Here is a 21,506-nt window from a genome sequence, read left to right as displayed (position 1 = left end):
TTACACTTCTCACAGCAGTGGGTGAGCGTTCCTGTTTCCACACTTTCTCACCATCACTTGATGTTATCAGACTTTTTAATCTTTGCCAGTCTGCTGGTTGAGGAGTGGTATTGTGTTATCGTTTTTATTTGTTATTTCCCTGACAGTTGGTGGGGTGGCACATCTTCTCTTATAATTATTAAACCAATATATTTTTTAAAACTCAATTACTAGGGATGCTCAAAGTCATCGTTTCAAGCAATTTCATTTACGTTGCAACAGAATCAAAGGAGCACATTCCAGTTCCGTATTTACCAAGTATTTCTGTTCATTTACACCCCACAGGCAAGCCAGGGTTGACAGATTTGCAGATAAAAGGAGGAAATGCTTGAAATGAAGTGAGGACTTAGGGTAGATAGAAATAAGAGGGCTAGGTATCTCTTCCTTATAGCTGTTATATAAACTATAGCAGCTAATTTTATATAATTAGAATTATATTCATTAATATGAACATAATTGAATGTGTAGAATTGAATGTGTTATTCATTAATCCTAATACATTAGTAATTTTCATTTTTTAAAGTATTTCCAAATGCAGGGAAATGTTGCAATAAGTAGCATCGAGCACTCTAGCACAATCCATAGCTGATTCCCTTGGGCTTTTCTCCCTGTTTTGTCCCAGGTTTGTTGTGCTGTTCACGGATGACCTGGGCCACATCTCCCAGTGGAGGTCCATCATGGCTGGGAGTCTTGCGGGCATGGTTTCCACCATCGTGACATATCCTACAGACCTCATCAAAACCCGGTTAATTGTGCAGAACATGCTGGAACCATCTTACAGGGGGATCCTCCATGCTTTTTCTACTATTTATCAACAGGAAGGGTTCCTGGCCCTTTATCGAGGGGTTTCCCTTACTATTTTAGGTAAGATGGAACGTTTCACCTTGTCCAAGAAAAGACCGTGTTCTTTGATACATGCAAATGACTTGTATACCTTTGTTGGTCACCAGTTAAATCCATTTTACTGAGTTCAAGGGATATATATATGAATGTATTGTATACCTTTGTTTGTAACCAGTTAAATCCATGTAACCGAGTTCAAGGTCATATGGATTCAATCCACACAGAGTCAGTTAGCTTCATTCTATTCCATAGCCATACACCCCACTCCTAACTCTGGTCTGTTATATCCCAGGGAGGGAGTAGGACAGAGTGCATGTGGCTCAGCACAAATTGATAGGAAGACAGTCCCACACACTCCCCATCTGACTGCAGGAAAGAGTCTCTGCGTGCATCGGTACACGTATGAACACAACCAGGGTAGCAACTGTAGCTTCTGTGGTCTTTGGAACCTTTGCCAGGGCTACACGTGCACAGGTCACCAGGACCCCCAATTGCCAGTCCAGTAGACTTTTGCCTTTTATCCGACCTTTGTTGCAGCATTTGATGAGATCGATCACTCTATTCTGGAAACTTGGCTTCTAGGACCCCACTGTCTCCTAGATGTCTTTCCCACCTCTCTGCAGCTCTTTCTTATCTGGCTCATCTGACGATGCCAGCCCCCTGTGTGTCACTATCCCCCAGCTCCTGCCTTAGCTTTCTTCTCACCCTCCATACCCTCCCTGGGTGGCCTCATCTAAGCTAGTGGCTTGAACAAGCATCATTATACTCTAATGACTCCCAATCTCATCTCTATAATAACAATGACTAACATCTATTGCAGTTTACTATGTGCCAGGCACTGTGCTAAATGGTTTGCATACAGTTCCTCATTTAAGCCTCATTTTACAGATGAAATAGATGCTTGAGGAAGCTAAGTGACTTGCCAAAGGTCACAGATAGAAAGTGGAAGAATCTAGCAGTATAACCCCAGAGCCCTCTCTCTTAACCACTGACTACTACCACTTCCCAATGGCAGTACAAATGCCTGCTGTTGGACACCCTCACCTGATGCTCCCTTGGCTCACTAAAGTCAAGAGTAAACCTGATAGCCTCGTTAGTCGCACACCTGCCCCCCTCCTGTGTTCCTTAATGAACGAGACCGCCTTTCTTTCACCCAGTGGCCCAAGCCAGAAGAAACCTAGAATCACTTCAACTCCTCCCCTCACTCCACACCCACTTCAGCCACAAGTGTTGTCAATTTCACCTCTTTTAACTCTCAAGTCTGCCCCCTTCTCCATCCCCATCTTCTCTGCCACAGGTCACACTCTCATTATCATCTTTCCTGCAGACACTTATGAGAGGTTCCTACCTAGTCCCAGTCTTGGGTCTCTGCTGCCCTAGTCCGCCCTGTGCCCTGTTGCCAGGGTGTGATGATCTTTCTAAGTACAAGTTGATCATTTCACCAACCTCTTTCCACTGCCCTCCTTAAAAGCCTTCACTGACTCCTGTGAGCTACAGGGAAAAGCCCAGATTCCTTGTGGCATACTAGATCCTTCAGACCTGGCCCTGCCAGCCCCTCCTACCTCATCTCCTGTCACGTTCTACCTGCACTCCTGCTTTGGCCATCTAGAAATACTAGGCATTTCTTGGAAACACCACTCTCTTTGTACATGCTGTTCCCTCTGCCTGCTCTCCCAATGTCTGATGAACTCCTACTCATTCCTCAACACCCAGTTGAAAAGTTCTCTCTTCTGTGAAGTCCTTCTTGATTCCCCCAGGCAAAATTAATCCCTCTGATCCTTGTGTACCTAAAGCACTTTGTATAGCCCCCTTACTATGGCATATGTCATCTGTCTGTCTCTCCCACTAGATGGTGAGCATCTCCAGGAATTAGCCTACTTACACCTCTGTATATTCCTAGCACCTGGCATAGGGCCCATCACATAGCATAAGCTCCATAGATGTTTTCTGAATGAAGGAAAATGTAGGGTTGGTGCATCATTTTTAATGTGTTTATTAAATAAATATTACGTTTTTCTAAAGATGAGCAACCCCACTAGTGTTAGCCCCTCTTTTAAATCTCATTTTGAGGGAGAAATTTAGTCCCTGCATAAACTTCAGATTGCTCCCAAAGTTTCCAGAAGTTTCGAGGTGCCAACTACTGCACTACTTGCTCACCATCTTTTCCTAGAAAGGTGAGGCTGCCATACAGTGCAGGGTACCCACTGAGCCCTGATATGGCCACATCTCATACTATCTCACTCTTCAGATTTCACAGAATGTTTCCTTCTCAGCTAGAGATCAGTTCCCCCCTAGTCTCCAAAACTTGATTAAGTACCGCCCACTAACTTTTTTTTCATGGGAGTGATTTTTTCCCCAACGCTCTATTTTTTTTTAATTCAAACACCCAGAAAAGTTAAGAGAATTGGAAACAGCCTGGATAAACAACAAGGTCCTATTGTATAGCACAGGGAACTATATTCAATATCCTGTAAAAAACCATAATGGAAATGAATATGAAAAAGAATATATATGTACCACTGAATCACTTTGCTGTACAGCAGAAACTCACACAACGTTGTAAATCAACTATACTCCAATAAAATAAATTTTAAAAAAATAGAATTGGAGGGGCTTCCCTGGTGGCGCAGTGGTTGAGAATCCGCCTGCCAATGCGGGGGACACGGATTTGAGCCCTGGTCCAGGTAGATCCCACATGCCATGGAGCAACTAAGCCCGTGCACCACAACTACTGAGCCTGCACTCTAGAGCCCACGAACCACAACTACTGAAGCCTGCGTGCCTAGAGCCTGTGTTCCGCAACAAGGGAAACCACCGCAATGAAGAGTAGCCCCCGCTCGCCGCAACTAGAGAAAAGCCCGCAAGCAGCAACAAAGACCCAACACTGCCAAAAATAAATAAATAAATTAATTTTTTTTAAATTTAAATTTAAAATTAAATTAAATTTAAATTTAAAAATTAAACATTCCCATGTTTAATTTTTATTAAATTTTTAATAAAACATTAAATTTTAATTAAAAATTAAACATGGGAAACACCCATGTATCCACCATATACCAGCTCCTTCAATTAATGTTTTGCTTTATCTGTCCCTCTAACCATTTATCAGTCACATATTCTTTGATGATTTCCATGTAAGTTGCAAACATCAGTACTCTTCAGCCCTCAACCCTTCAACATGCATATCATTAACTAGAGTGCAATATTTGTTTATGGCTCTTTTAAAAGTAAAATCGACATAGAGTACACACATATTTAGGGAATCTTTTGATGCATGCATTTTGATCAATGACACAACCCGTATCAAAATATAGCACGTTATCATCACCCAAGAAAGTGCCTGCTGCTTCAGTTGGACTGACTTGTTTAACAAGCCCAGAGCCGGTCCTGTTTACTTTCCCTGGATCCCCCACAGGCATTTATGTTCTCAAGCCAGTGTTTCCTGAGACATCACAGCCTCTCCCTGGCCTTGTTTTTCAGGTGCTCTCCCTTTCTCTGCTGGCTCCCTTCTAGTTTACATGAACCTGGAGAAAATCTGGAATGGACCCCGAGATCGGTTCTCTCTCCTCCAGAACTTTGCCAATGTCTGCCTGGCTGCCGCGGTGACCCAGACACTCTCCTTTCCCTTTGACACGGTGAAGAGAAAGATGCAGGTGAAGAATTATGTCTGGGGGGGTTGTGGGTATGTGGGAGGGATGGCTTGCAGTGTTTGTGGGTGGGTAACAACAGCAAAGAACATGGAGCCTGAGCAATGCCAGGTTTCCAAGGAGCTCATGACTGCTCATGCAAACACTCTGCAAACCCTCACTGCGTGGCATTTCTGCTGCTAACCTCAGGGCAATGGACTTGAGCCCAAGCCACCTCCCCATTCCCATCCTCTGCTTTTTTAGGTCTTTTAAAAAGCACTTTTCTTTCCTCTCTTCATAGCTGCCACTGCCCATTACATCAAGGCGGCCTCCACAGTGAGGACAGGACACCCTTGCCTTCAAAGCCTGTCCATAGTTCAGTGAAACACACTGGAAAGAACCAAAATAAGCCAAGAACTATCAATAGCAAGGGGCCAGTAGTCCCTGATTCCCCTGCTGAGGAAGTAACTGCATTTGAAATGGGCCGGTGTCTTAGTGGGATTGGCCCTGCATTTTCCTAATTGTTACCTAGGAAAACTCACAGTTTCTCTACAGACCACAGAGACAAAAGCCTGATATCTGAGGTCTCAAAGAGAGGAATTGGCTTAGCCTAGAATCAACCAATTTTGATCAAAGAAAAATCAGAGTAGTCCAAGTAAGGTTGGGGGTTACAGGCAGGTCCACACAGGGCAGGGGTGGGAGTCGGTGGACTCAGAATCAAGCAAGGCTTCGCATCTGCCCTGAACCCTGCTCACTCTCCGCCAGCCTCCCTTCAGACTCCACATCCACAGGCTTGCCTGCCTCCCTGGCCTCTTCCGGGCAAATCTTGATTTACACAATCGATGTATTCCTGAAGAGCTGCTTGGATATTAATTTGGGGGAGTTGAATCCAATTTTCAATGATCAGTCCCCACTGAGTTTGTTTTTCCCCATGTCTCTAACTTGTCCTTCTGCTATCTCAGTGGCCCCCGGCTTCCCCACATGGTTTTCTTTGCCAGGCCAGGCCAGGCCTCACTTACCTCAGCACTAAAAAGCCTGCAAGTGCCTATCTCAACCTATAAAGAAAAGCTGCCTTCAGAACAATACACATCACAATTACACCCAATTCTGCTGCTCCAATCCATCAAACTTTTCATGTCTGGGTTGCGTTCCTTTCCTGTCCTTTGTCCAAACACATTTATAAATTGTCACGTTATTGTAATTTTAACGTAGATGCAAGTTTAAAGCCTGCTTAGAGCATGCTTATTTAGAAAAGCCATTATTCCTAATTTTAAGAGTAATGTACATACACTTAAAAATGGTTAAAATGGTCAATTTTATGTTGTGTGTTTTACCACAATTAAAAAAAAGAAATGCACATAGATTATAGAAAATTTGGGAAATACAGAAAAATACAAAAAAGAAAATAATAATTACCTATAAGCCCGACACCTATGCATTATGATGATTAATAGTTTTACTTCTGTGTATGTTCATATGTGTATGCATATGTGTGTGTGCATAAATATAAGTATATAATATATACATATGGAAAGTTATTTTTCACAAAATTGCATTCCTACTGTATATAAAAATTAATATCTGTTTTTTTCACTTATTTTATAATGGATAGTGCTTCAGGCCATCAAGTATTAAGAGCATCTTTTCTAATTATCACATATATTCCACCATATGGATGTGCCATAACTTAAAAAAATAAAAAACAAATTTATTCTCTCAAAGTTCCAGAGGCTAGAAGTTTAATATCAAGGTGTTGGCAGGGCCATGCCCCTTTTGAAGGCTCTGGGGGAGGATTCTTCCTTGTCTCTTCCAGCTTCTGGTAGCCCTAAGCATTCCTTGGTTTGCGGCAATACAACTTCAATCTCTGGCTCCATCGTTCCATAAATAACAATTTCTGTTTTTTAATATTCAGGCTGTTTCTAATTCTTCAGTATGATAACACCACAGTGAAAGCCCTTGTATTTTTTCACATTTGTGATGACACCCTTTAGCTGTATTCCTAGAAATACGGGCCACAAGATAAAAATAATTCTAATGCTCTTAATGAAGCTCGCACCCCAGAAAGGCTGTAAGTTTACGCCTGCACCAGCAGTGAGTGGGGTGGTCCATCTCAACTCCCATCAACAGTAATGACTATCACTTTCTAAATCCTTGTGAACCTAATAATAGCTGAAAAATGCTGGCACATTACTTTAATTTGAATTTCATTGATTACAAGCAAATTGCATGTTTTTCATATATCAGTTTGTCCTTTGTATTTCTTTGTAAACTTTCTGTATCCATTGCCTATTTTTCTAGGCTATTCAGCTTTTTTTACTAATTGGTAAGAAGTCTTTATATGTTAAAGATATTAACCCTTTGTCATACACTGCATGCATTTTTCCCAGTTTGACAGTTGGCTTCTAATACTGTTTATGTTGTTATTATACATATTTTTAAATTTGTATGCAAATATATATATACATATTACTATTTTTTGGTTTCTAACTTTGCTCTTCTGTGTAAAAGGCCTACCCCATCCCACAATCATATGACTATTCACTTATATAGTTCTTTAAATATTTTTGTTGTAATTTTTATACTTATCACTTTATTTAGAATTTACCTGAGGTATGATGTGAGGTCATCATCTGACTTTAAAAAAAATAGTTTACCAATTGTTTAAGCACCATTTTTGGAATAATCTCTTTTCCCCACTACTCCGTGCTGCGACTTTTACCACATCCTAGATATTTGTATATGTTCTAGAGTCTGTCTTGGGGCTGTGTATTCTGAGCTGTAGATTTGTCAGTCTGTCCTCGTGGCAGTGCCACACTATTTCAAGTCCTATAGCTTTATAATACCTTGTAATGTCTGACAGGGCATCTACCCCCTTATCACTCTTCTTTTCAACATTTCCTTGATTATTCTCAGTCATTTGTTCTTCCTGATGAACTTTAGAACTACCTTGTGATTATGACTGGAGTTATGTTCAACCTATACACTTGGAATAATTTATGTAAAATATTCTATCTTTATTTAGGAATACTGTATATCTCCCCTATAGCTTCAGTCTTCTTTCTTTACATTGAACCATATAACATTGCCAACATCCTACCTTTTCGACATACCCAAAGGGCAACTTCATATGGTTAACTCTTATAAAAGTTGATTTCTTCATATGATAATTATGCTCTTTCTAAAAAAGATAGCTTCTTAAAAAAAATCCAGGGTGAGGTTGAGAGGGAAGGAGGTATGATATACTACAAGCTTTTTATTCATTTTTTTTAACATCCTGGCCCTAGGAATTTATCTTCCTGTCAGGAGTGAGAATGGGCTCTCGCTGGTTGGCCATCAGAAGACGGATGAAACTAAGGCGGCTTATATCACTGACTTCCATGCTTTGAGGATTGCTTTTTGAAATAGTAGAGCCAGAGGCGTCTCACCAGCACTTTCTGGCACCTCTTATAATTTAGTGTTCCTTATTCAGAGTTCAAGGTTTAGTGAGCTCACTTCCTCCCCATAGCAATCCTGCTCAAACCCAGGGCTTTGAGCCTGGGGGTTGGAGCAGTCAGTGAGAAAGGGTAAGAGTCTAGGACCAGCTCCGGTGTGTGGGTTTTTTTCCCTACACCAAGGAAGTCTCCAACGGCAGCTGAGTGTCCTACAATTCCACTCAACTCGGACACTCTCTACTCGGAGACAGCATCAGATTCCACAGGCCAAGGGCTCAGTCCCACAAGACTGTCCCCCATTTCAAATGCCAATGTCAAGTCCAGGTTGTCACCTGTGCTTCTGAAGTATAAATTAGAGGTTCCCACAGCCCCATCCTTGGATTCAATTAATTTGCTAGAGTGTCTCACAGAACTCAGGAAACCAGTTAACTCGCTAGATTACTGGCAACGAGGCCCCATCCTTAGGTGCTTTCCAAAAGTCGCTGCATTAACATAAACTCAGACGTGGTTGAAAGGGGTTTGTTATGAATATCAAGGCACCTTTATTGCTCTCATCACTTAGGTAATGTCAAGGATTATAGGAGCTCTATGCCAGAAATGGGGACGAAGACCAAGTATATATTTCTTAGTATACATCACAATATCACAAAGGGTTTCAGATGAAATTCAGTGACATCTAAATGTGAGAGTGGAGGTTTCAGTCTTCTCTGTAAACTTTTAGCTTTCCTTTTTCCACCTGAGAGCTAGAACAATGACCTCTTATGGGGTAATCTAGCCACCACTACATTCTACTCTAGAATATATACCTACCACAACAATCTGCTGTACACTAGAAGTGGGTATTTGGGGGTAAATTTGATCATATTTTCCCTTGTATGGAAACCTGATGCATAATGCATACACAGAGCTTCAACAAGAAGCTTTCAACTAAGTGCAAAGTCATGATGATTGTAAAAAAAAACCCCAAAAAATCCAAAGAGGCAATTGCATGGTTTTCACAAAATATGATCAGCATCCAGTTATGAATGGCAACATAAATGTCGTCCAAAGATACGGGAAGTGAAATCTTACGGTTGCGATCAAAGTGTTTTTTACAGGAGTTAATAAACACTAATACCTTGTCCCGCCTACTTAAAAAAAATTATTAACTCCCCAAAACAGAACCACAGACTGCTTTTAAATGCAAACGTGTGTTGCTTTCTCTGGCCATTAGATGTCGCTGCAGTAACGGAGCTTATCTGAGCACGACCTGAGGGTATGGGAGCCTTGCAGCTGGCGATCACCGACTAGTTAACGACCCCCTTATCCCTGCTCAAAATACATCTTCAGTTCGGAGAGTAAGGAACCTAGAAACAACAGGCTAACCGTAACTTGTATTGTGGCTGTTGTTTGTTCCTGCAGGGCACTCAATCCAACTTCTCCAAGAAGAGAGAGCTTTAATAACAGTCTCCCCGCCACCCGCTGTGGGAGCAGGCAGGGTTCGCCCGCAGAATTTATAAGGAGAGAGCTTTGCAGGGCAGCCGGGCTGCTCTGACCTGAACACACTTAATGGTAACATTTGCATTCCATCAGCTTTCCTCCTTACACTGTCCATCAGGAAGCAAATCAATGTCAGGTGTCTGTTGGATAACAAGCTGGACAGGGAATTTCTTGAACCCGCATACCGACTGGCCACTTTGTCTGAATGTCTCATTCTCCTAATGTATGCTTCATCCAGACACACACATACACACACAAAATCTGTCCGTTTAATGCCGCATCAGGTCGGAAGTCTCTTGACCACTAATGACAGTAATCGTAAGTCTTGTTGAACCAGCTGAGCCCTTCCTTCACCGTGCTTACACTCATTTTATTCCTCTTTCTTTTTCTCACCCCGGCTCCTCGCTGGCATGCTAGAGACTGGAGAGGTAAATCAATTGTGCATGTGCATGTTTTGATGGGATGGTTTCTGGTGGGAAGGGGGTGAGTCAGCCCTGCGCACAGATAGGATGAGGTGCCCCCATACCTGGGGCGCGTTCATGGCCCCCAAGACCACCCTGCCTGAAATGCCCTTGGCCACACTTCAGCACACTTCAGCTCAAGCTCTTCCAGGTATATACCCGGCCTTTCCACGTTTGTCTCTCCCACACCTGGCCCTGAGCTTGGGACCAAAGAGGCTGGCGGCACTTAGTGTATCGGGAGGACAAGTAGAACAGTAAAATACTGATGGAGATTCGTTTGATGAATCTGTGGGCTCTCCACAAGGACCAGGGAGTCCTGAGCAAATGGTTCTCTGGACAGTTCATGTGGAAAAAAAAAAAAAAAAGAGGAAGATAAGCTGCCCGGAAAATCCAGGGAGCAGCTGAGAAGGTGGAGCTTTGGAATCTGGTGGGCCTTCTGAGAGGATCAGGAGGGAGGCACCAGGCACAAGCTCGGTCTCCCACAACTCTGCCTGACCCCCCTCCCTGCAGCCCGTATTAGGTGTCTCCGTTTCATTAAACATAAAACCAAGTGTTAGCCTGTTGCCTTCTGCCCAGGGGACTTCGACCCCATCAGCGCTCACAAGGCAAGCAGGATTAGGCCAGGTCAGCATTTGAACTGAAAGCACATAAGATGAAGGACAGAGGTAGTATCCAAGGGGCACAGCTGACTGAGCAGAAGAGGCACGGTCCCTGAGTGAAGAGAGGGCCCCAGCTGTTCAGACAGATGCTTGAACCTGCCTGAGATGCTGAACTGGGCACTCCCTCCAGGGCGCCCCGCCCCTCTCGTGGTTTCTCCTACTCAGATCCACATCCTCAGCCCTGAGCCACATTTCCCGAGCCCTGGCCCCACACTTCTCACTGTTCGCCGGACACTGCCATTTGGCTGTTGCCTCTCCAGGGTCGCCTCTAAGTACGCATCAAACTGTTTTCCCAGGGTTCTGCATTTCAGTGCTGTCATTCCCCCAGCCACCCAGGCTGCAGACCCGGAAGTTGTCTTTGACTCTTTCTCTTCCCCCTCCCCCAGTCAACCTTGAACCCAGTTGGGTCTTCATTCCTAACGCTCCCACGTTGGTCTTTCTTTTTGTCACTGTCCCTGCCCTAATCTAGGACCTTATCAGCTCATACCTAGGCTACTGCAGTAATCCTCTAATTGGTCTCAGGATTAACTCTAAAACGGATCATAAACATTGGGTACTAATGTACCAGGCACTGTGCTAAGGGCTTTATGCTCATTATCTCATTTACTCCTGGCAATAAAACTGCCAGGCGGGCACTGTGCTTATCAAGCCCATTTCACAGAGGAGAAAATCAAGGCACTGAGAGGTTCTGTAGCCTGCCCAAGTTCACACACTCAGTTACTGAGTAACCTGAGATGTAACTTATCACCAGGGCCAATATTCATTTCAGTCCCCCCCCCAGCCCAGGCTTCTGCCAGACGAATTTTCTTAAGATCTGCCTGCGTTGTGTCCTTTTTTGCTCTGAGAGAATAAAGGCTGAGCCCCTTGGCCTGGCAGGCTGCCCTTACCAACTTTGCCGCGCTCACTGCACAGAGGCCCCCTATATCAGGAGTCGCAAAATCAGATGCCGGCAGGAACTTGGAAGTAACAGGAAAAAGAGAAAGTAGGGAAACCCAGGTAACATAACACTCACCCCCTAGAGAATAAGGAGTTCGGTGCAGTCTGAGCCATCCTGGCTTTCAGAAGCATTCTGGAGCGCTAACTGCACTGTGCTCACAAAATGGGACCAGCATCTAAGTATGAATTGCAACGTGGAACAAAGTGGGCCAGGGGAAGCTGCAGCAAGTTCCTCTTCTCCAAAGGATACATGCCAATTAGAAATGTTGGCCCACTTTTCAAGGGAGCCTGAAATCCAGATTTTTATGTAAGATCCCGATTTTTCAGTGTTGGCAAATAAAAATTGTTAAATCCTGCCAGGGCTAAAGAGAACATGCCTTTTTCTGACCTCTGCTCTGTTCCAGCCTCCAATTCAATCAAAATTATCTTAGCCCCCCTCCCCCATCCCCCTGAAGGATAAGTGTATTTCACATTCCTGTCCCCTCTGCCTGGGGCATCTACCTCCATCTCACCTGACATCTGCCTCGTGGTGGCTTGTCTCTTCTGACCTACAACAGCACACATCTGTTGCTTTCGTTTTATAAAGAAGTTGGCTTTTCCTGCCCCTCAAACAGCTATCCTATCGTGATGGATAAAGGCAGGTGTTTTGCCTCTGTAGAACCACAAGTGGGGGTGTTCCCCACGGCCTCGGAGGGGATCCAGGGGTAGGAGAATCCAGGTTAACTAACAGGGTGCTCTGCCGATAACCGCAGATGCTGTTTTCACTGTCACTCCCACCCCACCCCCAAGGGCATATTTTGTTCCAAAAGCTTTGTGGGTGGACAACCCCTTTTAAATAATGCTCTTAGCCTGTATGTGCGCTCTGGTCCAGCTGGTTTATTTTCCACAGCATTTCTCCGCGTGCCCCACCTTCTGCCATCTCTCCACCATTGCAGCACATCCCCACCCTGTCTGAGCCCCCTCCTGAAGGCTTCTCTCCCCTCCTCAAGAGGAAGAAGTCTCCCCATTCTGAACGCCCAAAGCTCCCTCTCGCTATAGTTCTCAGGCCCATGTCACATGCTTCCTTGTATCGTAATCTTCCGTGTCCATTATTCCTTCTAGACTTTGAGCTCTTTGCCTTTGGGACATATGTCTTACACATTTGTATGTCCCCACAGCACGTAGCCTCATGTAGCAGGCACTCGATACTTGTTTAAAAATGAATGAAGTTCAGGGCCGGCTTCTGAGATCTCACTGCCTTGTGAGTACAGAATTGAACCTTAGCTGCTGCTGGGTGAGCCCCAAGTCTGTGTGCTCGTCCCTACCCCCTGCTGAAGGTAAGAACAGCCTGCCCTTTCCCCGGCCTGCTGACCTAGGGAAACCTCGACTTGTCCCCTGTCTCAGACTGCCTGCAATCCTCGCTCTGAAAGGGCACTATCTCCCACCCCCTACCTTAGCTCTCCAGTTGTGTATCGCAGCTCCAACAGCTGTTACCATGTCAAGAGAAGTAAATATGCTAAAAGGACAGAGTAAAACAGTCTTGATGTACACCTCCGTCTTCATGGCAACCTCCCACCGCTCTGTACAGTACCTGGAAGTGCCTGATGAATCAGCATCATAGCACTTGTATTCATCAGTTTGTTGACTTCAGTAAATGTGATATGAATGAACAGGTCTAAATCTGTGCCCTCCTTTGGTGGGAAGGCTTTTGTCAGGGGACAAAATATGTCTGGAGGAGGTAACGAAAGGAAAGTTTTCCCTGGGAATAAGAAATTGTAATCACGTGATAATAACTACCATTTATTGGTCATGTGATACAGACCGGGCAGTTTATCATCTCATTCCATCCTCTTTATCGACCCTATTAAGTATTGTTATTATTCCTACTTTCTAGGTGAGGAAATGTGCCTCTAGGTGAGGCACAGAGAGGGTAACTTGCCCAACAGTCACTTAGCTAGCAAGTGGGGCGGGGGGCTGGGATTGAACCTAGGTCTCTCCTTCAGGCCCATGCTTTATCCACCAGGACAATAGGGGCTTGGTCCTAGATGCTAGGTAATCGTTTTTTTTTTTTTTTTTTTTTCCAGTTCCCTTGCCCTGGGTGTGGGAGTAGAGGATGAGGGAGAGGGAAACCTAACCTTGAGATCTGGGAACACTCGGCCTCGGTTGAAAAAAACAGTAGTGCGCAAGCTCAGAAACAGGCACGAGGGTGGCTTTGGCCAGGGAATGGTTAACTCAAGTTGGAGAAAAAAAAAAACCTCTGGTAAACCAGGCTGCTGGGGGCTCTGGCTTTCTTTGGTCACTGGCAGCCTGACAATGGAAGGCTTGAAGCCGGCAGGTTGGAATGAGAAGCAGAGAACATTCAGCAGCCATGGACCTTTGGCTGGCGCAGACTGGCCACGCCGCTCGGACGGACTGGGAAGAAAGCCCTTCTGGCTCACCGAGCCCCTAGCAGAGCAGGTGCAAAGCCCCAGGAGGGGAAAGTAGATTGTTCTCATCACACCTGCTAGGAAGCGCTAAGCGAGTTTCAGATGTTCCGCCTAGTTCAACATTTCTTGGTTGACATCGTGTCTATTGTCAGTAGGAATAGAGTTCTATTTCCCCAGCACAGCCAACTTGCCCGATGATCCTGAAGTACAAACACTGCTGGGTTCTAAGCTCTCGGGGTCATGGGAGAGGATGGGAATCTTACCTTTTTAGTTCGTTGCGTTTTTAACTCCTTGCCATCATCTTGCTCTGGGGGCTGGCCCCTCTGGGGACTGACTTCTTCTGCCTAAGTCAGTAGCATTGCCTTGGCAATTCTGAGAAAAAAACTATGCTTTTCGGATCCAGGTAGATGTCTGGACATCCCTCAGGCCAGGTGGCTTCGTTTGAGCATCATCGTTAAGGTGTAAGGAAAGGAAGTCTCCCCCTTTGCTTTTTCCAAAGGTGTAGAGTGCCCTAAATACTTTAGGGATGGCAGTTGTTGATCATGGAAACGAGACCATCCCCTGGAGGGCAGGCAAGGAGGGAGCAGGGAGGAGCCATCGTAATTCCACTCATTGTGAAATCACTCTGCCCTTTCTCTTGACCTGAGCTGGCTTACTCCTTCCAAGAGATAAAGTCTGGGTATCAAAATGGCCACCCTCGGGCTTCCCTGGTGGCGCAGTGGTTGACAGTCCACCTGCCGATGCAGGGGGCGCGGGTTCGTTCCCCGGTCTGGGAAGATCCCACATGCTGTGGAGCGGCTGGGCCCGTGAGCCATGGCCGCTGAGCCTGTGTGTCCGGAGCCTGTGCTCTGCAACGGGAGAGGCCACATCAGTGAGAGGCCCGCGTACCGCAAAAAAAAAAAAAAAAAAAGGCCACCCTCTGCTAAGCAGACTTCTTTGAGCTCCAGCTAAACAATAACAGCAGCTAAGACAGGCGTTCCCCTTCCCACTGCCTCCAGAGTGGGGGTGAAGAGAGAGGTAGGGGAAAGGGAAAGAAAGGTCCCAGAAAAGGCCTGCTGTCAGCCAAGAAAGGCCTGCAGCTCTGTCAGGAGGAGATGAACACTGGGGTTTGCCCATCCCTCCGCTGGCCTCAAGCCAGCTTTCGAAACGCAGCACCAGTTTTTACCTCCTTTCCCCCACAGAGCTGTTGTTCATTTGTTTTTGACAGCTGTGTTCATCTTAAAGCTTTCATGGGCGGATTAGCTCATTGGTCCAGAGTGTGGGCTTTGGGTGTCATCCCTGTCCCTTACCCTTTCCGTGAACTTGGGTAAGCCACATCGCCTCTCTGAGCCTCATCTTCCTCATCTGTAAAACACGGGGAGAAGCCTAATGCCTGGCTCATATCCCCATGGAGAAGACTGAATTGGGTTAATGCAGATACAGAGCCAGGCACAAGATAAACACTCAATATAAATACTCAATAAAACCGAGGTACTATTTTTATTGTTCTTGAAGCATCTCTTCAGAATCTACGCATGGCGTTGAAGGCCTGATTAGAACCACAAAAGCCGGGCCAGATGTGTTTATGTGTTTCCTATGATCGCTATAAACACACAAGTGAACTAGCATCGTAAGACCTCAGAAGATCTTCCATCTCTATAGATAATGGTGATCAGGGATGGTAGGGGAGTGAATCATTCATTCATTGGGTTAATTTAACAGGCGTTTACCTAGAGGCCACCCTGTGCAGGTACTGCCTATGTCTGTATTCCCAGCCTGCAGAAAACTGGCATCTGCCAAATCTTCTCCTGCACCCTTCCTACCCAGTCTCACTCCCAATCAAGGTGACACTAGGGAATTCCCTGGCGGTACAGTGGTTAGGACTCCGCGCTTTCACTGCCGAGGGCCTGGGTTCAATCCCTGATCGGGGAACTAAGATCCCCCAAGCCGTGGGGTGCAGCCAAAAAATAAAAATTTAAAAATTAAAAATTAAAATTTAAAAGGTGACACTAAAAGTTGGCCCTTCGGCCGCTGCTATTCAGCATGCGCTCCCACGGCCTCCCTCTGCTGCTCTCGCTTGCATGCATCTCAATTGCTTTCTGGCCCAGCTGCACTTTTGATTTCCCCGCCCTGCCCCCAGTCGGCACATGAGAACTGTTTCTCTTCTCTTCCCAAGCAAAATACTAACCTGCTGTCCATTTACTCTCTACCCCCATGTCACTGCGGGCTTTCCGAGCAGGTCCTCGGGCACCTCGGCCAGGATGGGGAGTGACTTGTAGGCTTGCCAAGCCGGGGGCAGCTGCCTGCACCCGTTTCTGTGGACGTCCCCACCACAGAGCCAGGGTGCTTCTTGGCTATATGAGGATAACTCTTGGGGACCTAGCTCTGCCAAGAGAAACTTGGGCCATGTGGCTCACAGGACATAAAGGTCCTTTTACTTCAATACCATTGGCTTTTTTTTTTTTTTTGGCTTGTTTGACTATTGGGGATTTGCCAAAGGACAAAAGCCTGCTACCACAACTGCCTTCCACGCATGTGTGTCCTCAGATGGCTTGGGGAGTGGACCACTTGGTCTTCAGGTTGCGTTCCATATGGCTACAGAAGATAAAAGTTGTTTCCAAATAACAAGTGAAAGATTCTGAGCTCCTGTTTGCTCCAACTAGCAGACTCTTTTTTTGTTTTTGTTTTCTTTCTTTGGTCTCTCCTTTTAAATGCTTTTTTTTTTTTTAATTAAGACTTTGGGGGGTTTTTGGAGCAGTTTTAGATTCACAGCAAAATTGAGAGGAAGGTGCAGAGATTTCCCACGTACCCCTTCCCCACACGTGCGCGGCCTCCCCCATTACCCACAGCCCCCACCAAAGGGGTGCATTTGTTACCAAGGATGAAGCTACACTGACACATCAGAATCACCCAAAGTCTGTAGTTTACCTTAGGGTTCACTCTTGGTGGTGTACATTCTATGGGTTTGGACAAATGTATAATGATGTATATCCATCATTATAGTATACAGGGTGTTTTCACTGCCCTAAAAATCCTTTGTGCTCCGCCTATTCATCCTCTCCCCCAAACCACTGATTTTTTACTGTCTTCATATTTTACCTTTTCCAGAATGTCATATAGTTGGAATCATACAGTATGTAGCACTTTCAGATTGGCTTCTTTCACTTAATAATATGCACTTAACTTTCCTCAGTGTCTTTTTGTGGCTTGGTAGCTCATTTCTTTTTCATGCTTAATGATATTTAATTGTCTGATACCACAGTTTATTTATCCATTCACATACTGAAAGACATCTTGTTGCTTCTAAGCTTTGGCAATGATAAATAAAGCTGCTTTAAACATCCATGTGCAGGTTTTTGTGAGGACATAAGTTTTTTTTACCTCCTTTAGGTAAATACTAAGATCTAATCTAACCAGTACAATTGCTGGCTCCTATGGTAAGAATATATTTAGTTTTGTAAGAAACCACCAAACTGCCTTCCAAAGTAACTGTACCATTTTGCATTCCCACCAGCAATGAACGAGAGTTCCTGTCACTCCACATCCTCACCAGCATTTGTTACTATCAGTGTTCTGGATTTTGGCCATTCTAATTGGTGTGTAGTGGTAATTGGGTTGTTTGTTTTCTTATTGTTGAGTTTTAAGAGTTCTTTGTATGTTTTGGATAACGGTCCTTTATCAGATATGAATTTCGCCAATATTTTCTCCTAGTCTGTGGCTTGTCTTCTCATTGTCTTAATGCTCTTTTAAAATTAATATTCTACCTTTTGCATAGGTAATATATGCATATGATACAAAATCCAAAAGGTACAAAGAGTGTCCACTGAAAAGTAAGCCTTCCCCAACCTTTGTCCCTGGGACTCCCAGTTCACTGCAGAGAAAACACTGGTTGTTTCCAGTTTCTTACCTGGTCGTTCCAAAGGTGGTCTGTGCAAAGATACACATAAACATGCACATTTATGTTCTTTTTGTTTTTAGATAATCAGCAGCATGCTACATATACTCTTCTGCACTGTTTTTTTTCACCTAAAAATGTATCTTGGAGATGGCACTTTATCAGTTCAGATAAGCTGCCACATATTTTTAAATGGTGACATAGTATTCCATAGTCTGATGTACTGTTTCTTTAACTAGCCCCCTACTGATGGACATTTAGATTATTTCCAATTTGCTGCTGTTACTAACAATGCTGCAACAAAAATCCTCGTAACACATCATTTCCCACAGGGGCAAATATACCTGTAGGGTAGATTCCTAGAAATAGGATTGCTTTGGTCAAGGATATATGAGTTTTACATCTTCATAAATATTGTTTAATTATTTCAGAACTCATGGAAAGAATGAACAACCTAAAATGTTGCCTCTGTTGGAAGGCCTCTATGGAGTTTATCACAGAAACAATCAAGCACATTGCTTTGAAGCATTTACCTTTCATTTCCATCAACTGCAAGTTCGTGCCTCCTTTTCTTCAGTATGTATTAAGCACAGACTGGATGCCTGGCATATTGGTAGATCTGGGGGCTAAAACCACATACAAGATAGATAGGGCTTCCCTGGTGGCGCAGTGGTTGAGAGTCCGCCTGCCAATGCAGGGGACACGGGTTCGTGCCCCGGTCTGGGAGGATCCTGCATGCCGCGGAGCGGCTGGGCCCGTGAGCCATGGCCGCTGAGCCTGTGCGTCCGGAGCCTGTGCTCCGCAAGGGGAGAGGCCACAACAGTGAGAGGCCCGTGTAATAAAAAAAAAAAAAAAAAAAAAAAAGATAGATAGACATGGTCACTGCCCTCATGGTATTTATAGTCTGTGAAGTGGGGGAGACATGAAAGAAATAATTATACACTAAATCATTACAAACTGTGGCACGTGCCAGGAAAGAGAAGTACAGGGTGACCAAAAGTGTTTACTAGGCTCCTGACTTAGGCTGGAGATCTGGGAAGACTTCTCTGAAGAAGTGCTGTTTAGTCTGATTAGTAAGAGAGACTTAGCTAGGCAGAGGGAACGGCAGATTTGAAGTCCTAGGGGCAGGAAGGAGCCTTGAGTAGGACCAACAGCATGGATTAGAGGAGCAAGAAAGGGCCTTCAAGTTCATTTAGTTCCAGTCTCCTTACCTGACGTGTAAAGAAACTAAGGTTCAATGAACTAAAGGACTTGGTCAAGGTTATGCAGATAGTGGCAGAGCCAACTTTCTCAGACCCGGCTTTCTCAGATGATGTCTGCTGCAGAATGCTGCATGCCCATCCTGGCAGCTTCAGATCTGAACTAGACGCCATGGGATAGTTGCCCGGGTTTGTGTGGAGGGAGGATTTAACTTAAGAGCCTTGTAGCTCGTAACCTGACATGTTTTGTGTCTCTTTGCTAGGAAGATACGGTTCGGGCAAATGGCGGTCTAGCGTTCTAGTCTACTGGGTTGGTTTAGTCTTCAGCATACTTTTCTCCAAGTTTTGGTTTTTGATTTTTTGCGGGGGTTGGGGATTTTTTTTTTTTTTTTTTTGGCCATGCTGAGCAGCTTACGGGATCTTAGTTCCCTGACTAGGGATCAAACCTGCACTCTCGGCAGTGAAAGCGCAGAGTCCTAACCACTGGACCACCAGGGAATTCCCTCTTCTCCAAGTTTAAATACTAAATAATAATGATAATGGTGGTTACTATATGTCAAATGCTGTTCTAAGCACCTTACATATGTTTCATTTAATCTTGACAACAATCCTATAAGGTAGGTGTTATTATTATTGTCCCATTTTAGAGATGAGGAAATTGAGGTTCAGGAAGGTCAAGGCATTTGCTCAAAGTCCCAGAGCTAGTGAGTGGCAAAGTGAGGTCTCCATCTAAGCAGTCTGGCCTCAGGACCCATGTGCTTTCCCCAGGCGTTCTCACTGTCAGCAGCAGATTGATGGGCTCAGGTCTCAGCCTGAGCTGCCTTGTGCTGTGGAGGGCCTACAGCAGTGATCCTCAACCTGTCTGCATATCAGACTCATGTGAGGAGCTTGCCAAAAATGCTGACGTCCAGACCTCACCCTAGGTCAGTTAAATCTCAGTCTCTGGGGGTGGATCCCAATCACTGATGGTTTTCAAAAGCTTCCCTGTTTCGTCTAACATGCAGCTAAAGGTTGAAAAGCACTGCTGTATAGCCTTACCATTCCTTCTTTCTTTGGGGGTATTTTAGTTGGAGCTGCTGTAACAGAAATCCATAGACTTGGTGGCTTAAACAACAAGCACTTATTTCTCACAGTTCTGGAGGCTGGGAAGTCCAAGATCAAGGTGCCAGCAGATTTGGTGTCTGGTGAGAACCCACTTTCAGTTTGCAAATGGCCACTTTTTTGCTGTGTTTCCCCCGTGGTGGAGTGAGAGACATTATCTCTCTTGTGTGTCTCCTTATAAGGGCACTAATCCCATTCATGACAGCTCCAGCCTCATGACCTAATCACCTCCCAGAGGCCCTCACCTCCAAATACCATCACAGTGGGGGTTAGGGCTTCAACATATGAACTTTGGGGGTGCACAAACATTTAGTCCAAGGGGCAACCAGCAATATGGTTTGCCTTTGTGATCTGGGTATCTGTTTAGTATGACACTTGTAGAGGTATTTATTCATACCACACCATGAGCTCCAGTCTTAGCATAAAGAATTCATTTGGTGTGCATGCTGTGGCTCCCACATTCAAGGACAATATGTGGAAACAAGTCTGTCGAGGGCTGAGGTAGTCATCTCAGTCCTGGGCATCAGGAAACAGTGTAGCTTAGTGGGGTAGAGCTTGAATCTGAGTCAAACAGACCCAAATTCAGGTTGATGCTTTTTTTCATACAGTCTGTGATTTGGGAGATTTATCCTTTCTTGGGCTCCATTTTGCCATCTATAAACTTGGGCTAATAAGATAATACTACCCACTGCATGGGGCTTCTGTGAGGATTAAACGAGCTGGTACATGTCAAATGCTCAGTGTAATGCCTGGCACCTAACACTCTGTAAATATTGGCCATTATTTTACTTCATGGCCATCCATGTGGCTTACTTGAGCCTGGTCACGGGTAAACAGTTGTATTTGGGAAAAACTACTAGTGACACTCATATTAAGGGGAATTTTGTTTGACATTTAATGAGTGCCCAGTATGTGCAATGAAGGGTATTGGACGCCAAAGCGCTAAGACAGTGAGGAAGGCCTAGTGCCTGCTCGCATGAGCTTGCTGGCTGCCAGCCCAGAGACTGCATCCAGATAACTCATACCAGGTAGCCTGGACCACAGCAGAGGTCTAACCAATAACTAAGGGAGCACAAAACAGGAAAAGAACTTTGATTCAAACAAAGAAGCTATAAACTAATTATAAGGCAATCAAGGAAATGTGAACACTGATTAGATACATGATGATATTAAGGAAATATCATAGGTGTGGTAATGGTATTATATATTTCTATATATGTAATATACTTTATTTCATATTTTAGAGAAGAAGCCATTGTATTTTCGAGAAACATAACTAAATTTAAATTAAACAGATAAATTAAAATTATGTCTTGCAAGGGATAGAGATGAAAAAAGATTGTCAGTACACTGCTAATTGTTGAAGCTGGGTGGTGGAACTTTGCATTCATTTTACTAGCCTCTCCACTTTTGTATATGTTTGATATTTTCCACAATAAAAAATGTTTTTTAA

At 44.5% G+C, this 21,506-nt stretch overlaps 1 protein-coding gene across 1 annotated transcript in view; it reads left to right on the top strand.

Annotated features, from left to right (window-relative positions):
• SLC25A43 (solute carrier family 25 member 43) overlaps window positions 1–21,506 on the top strand; it is a 36,462-nt gene that overhangs the window by 6,309 nt on the left and 8,647 nt on the right. Inside the window, exons 2-3 of the mRNA XM_060087861.1 lie at window positions 662–903; window positions 4,363–4,535. Coding sequence (XP_059943844.1) covers window positions 662–903; window positions 4,363–4,535 — 415 coding nt within the window. The remainder of the gene's footprint in view (window positions 1–661; window positions 904–4,362; window positions 4,536–21,506) is intronic.

Source organism: Mesoplodon densirostris, chromosome X (assembly GCF_025265405.1).
Source record: "Mesoplodon densirostris isolate mMesDen1 chromosome X, mMesDen1 primary haplotype, whole genome shotgun sequence".
NCBI classification, from domain to species: domain Eukaryota; kingdom Metazoa; phylum Chordata; class Mammalia; order Artiodactyla; family Ziphiidae; genus Mesoplodon; species Mesoplodon densirostris.
The sequence above is the reverse complement of the archived record's forward strand: the minus strand, read 5'-3'. Positions and strand labels throughout refer to the sequence as shown.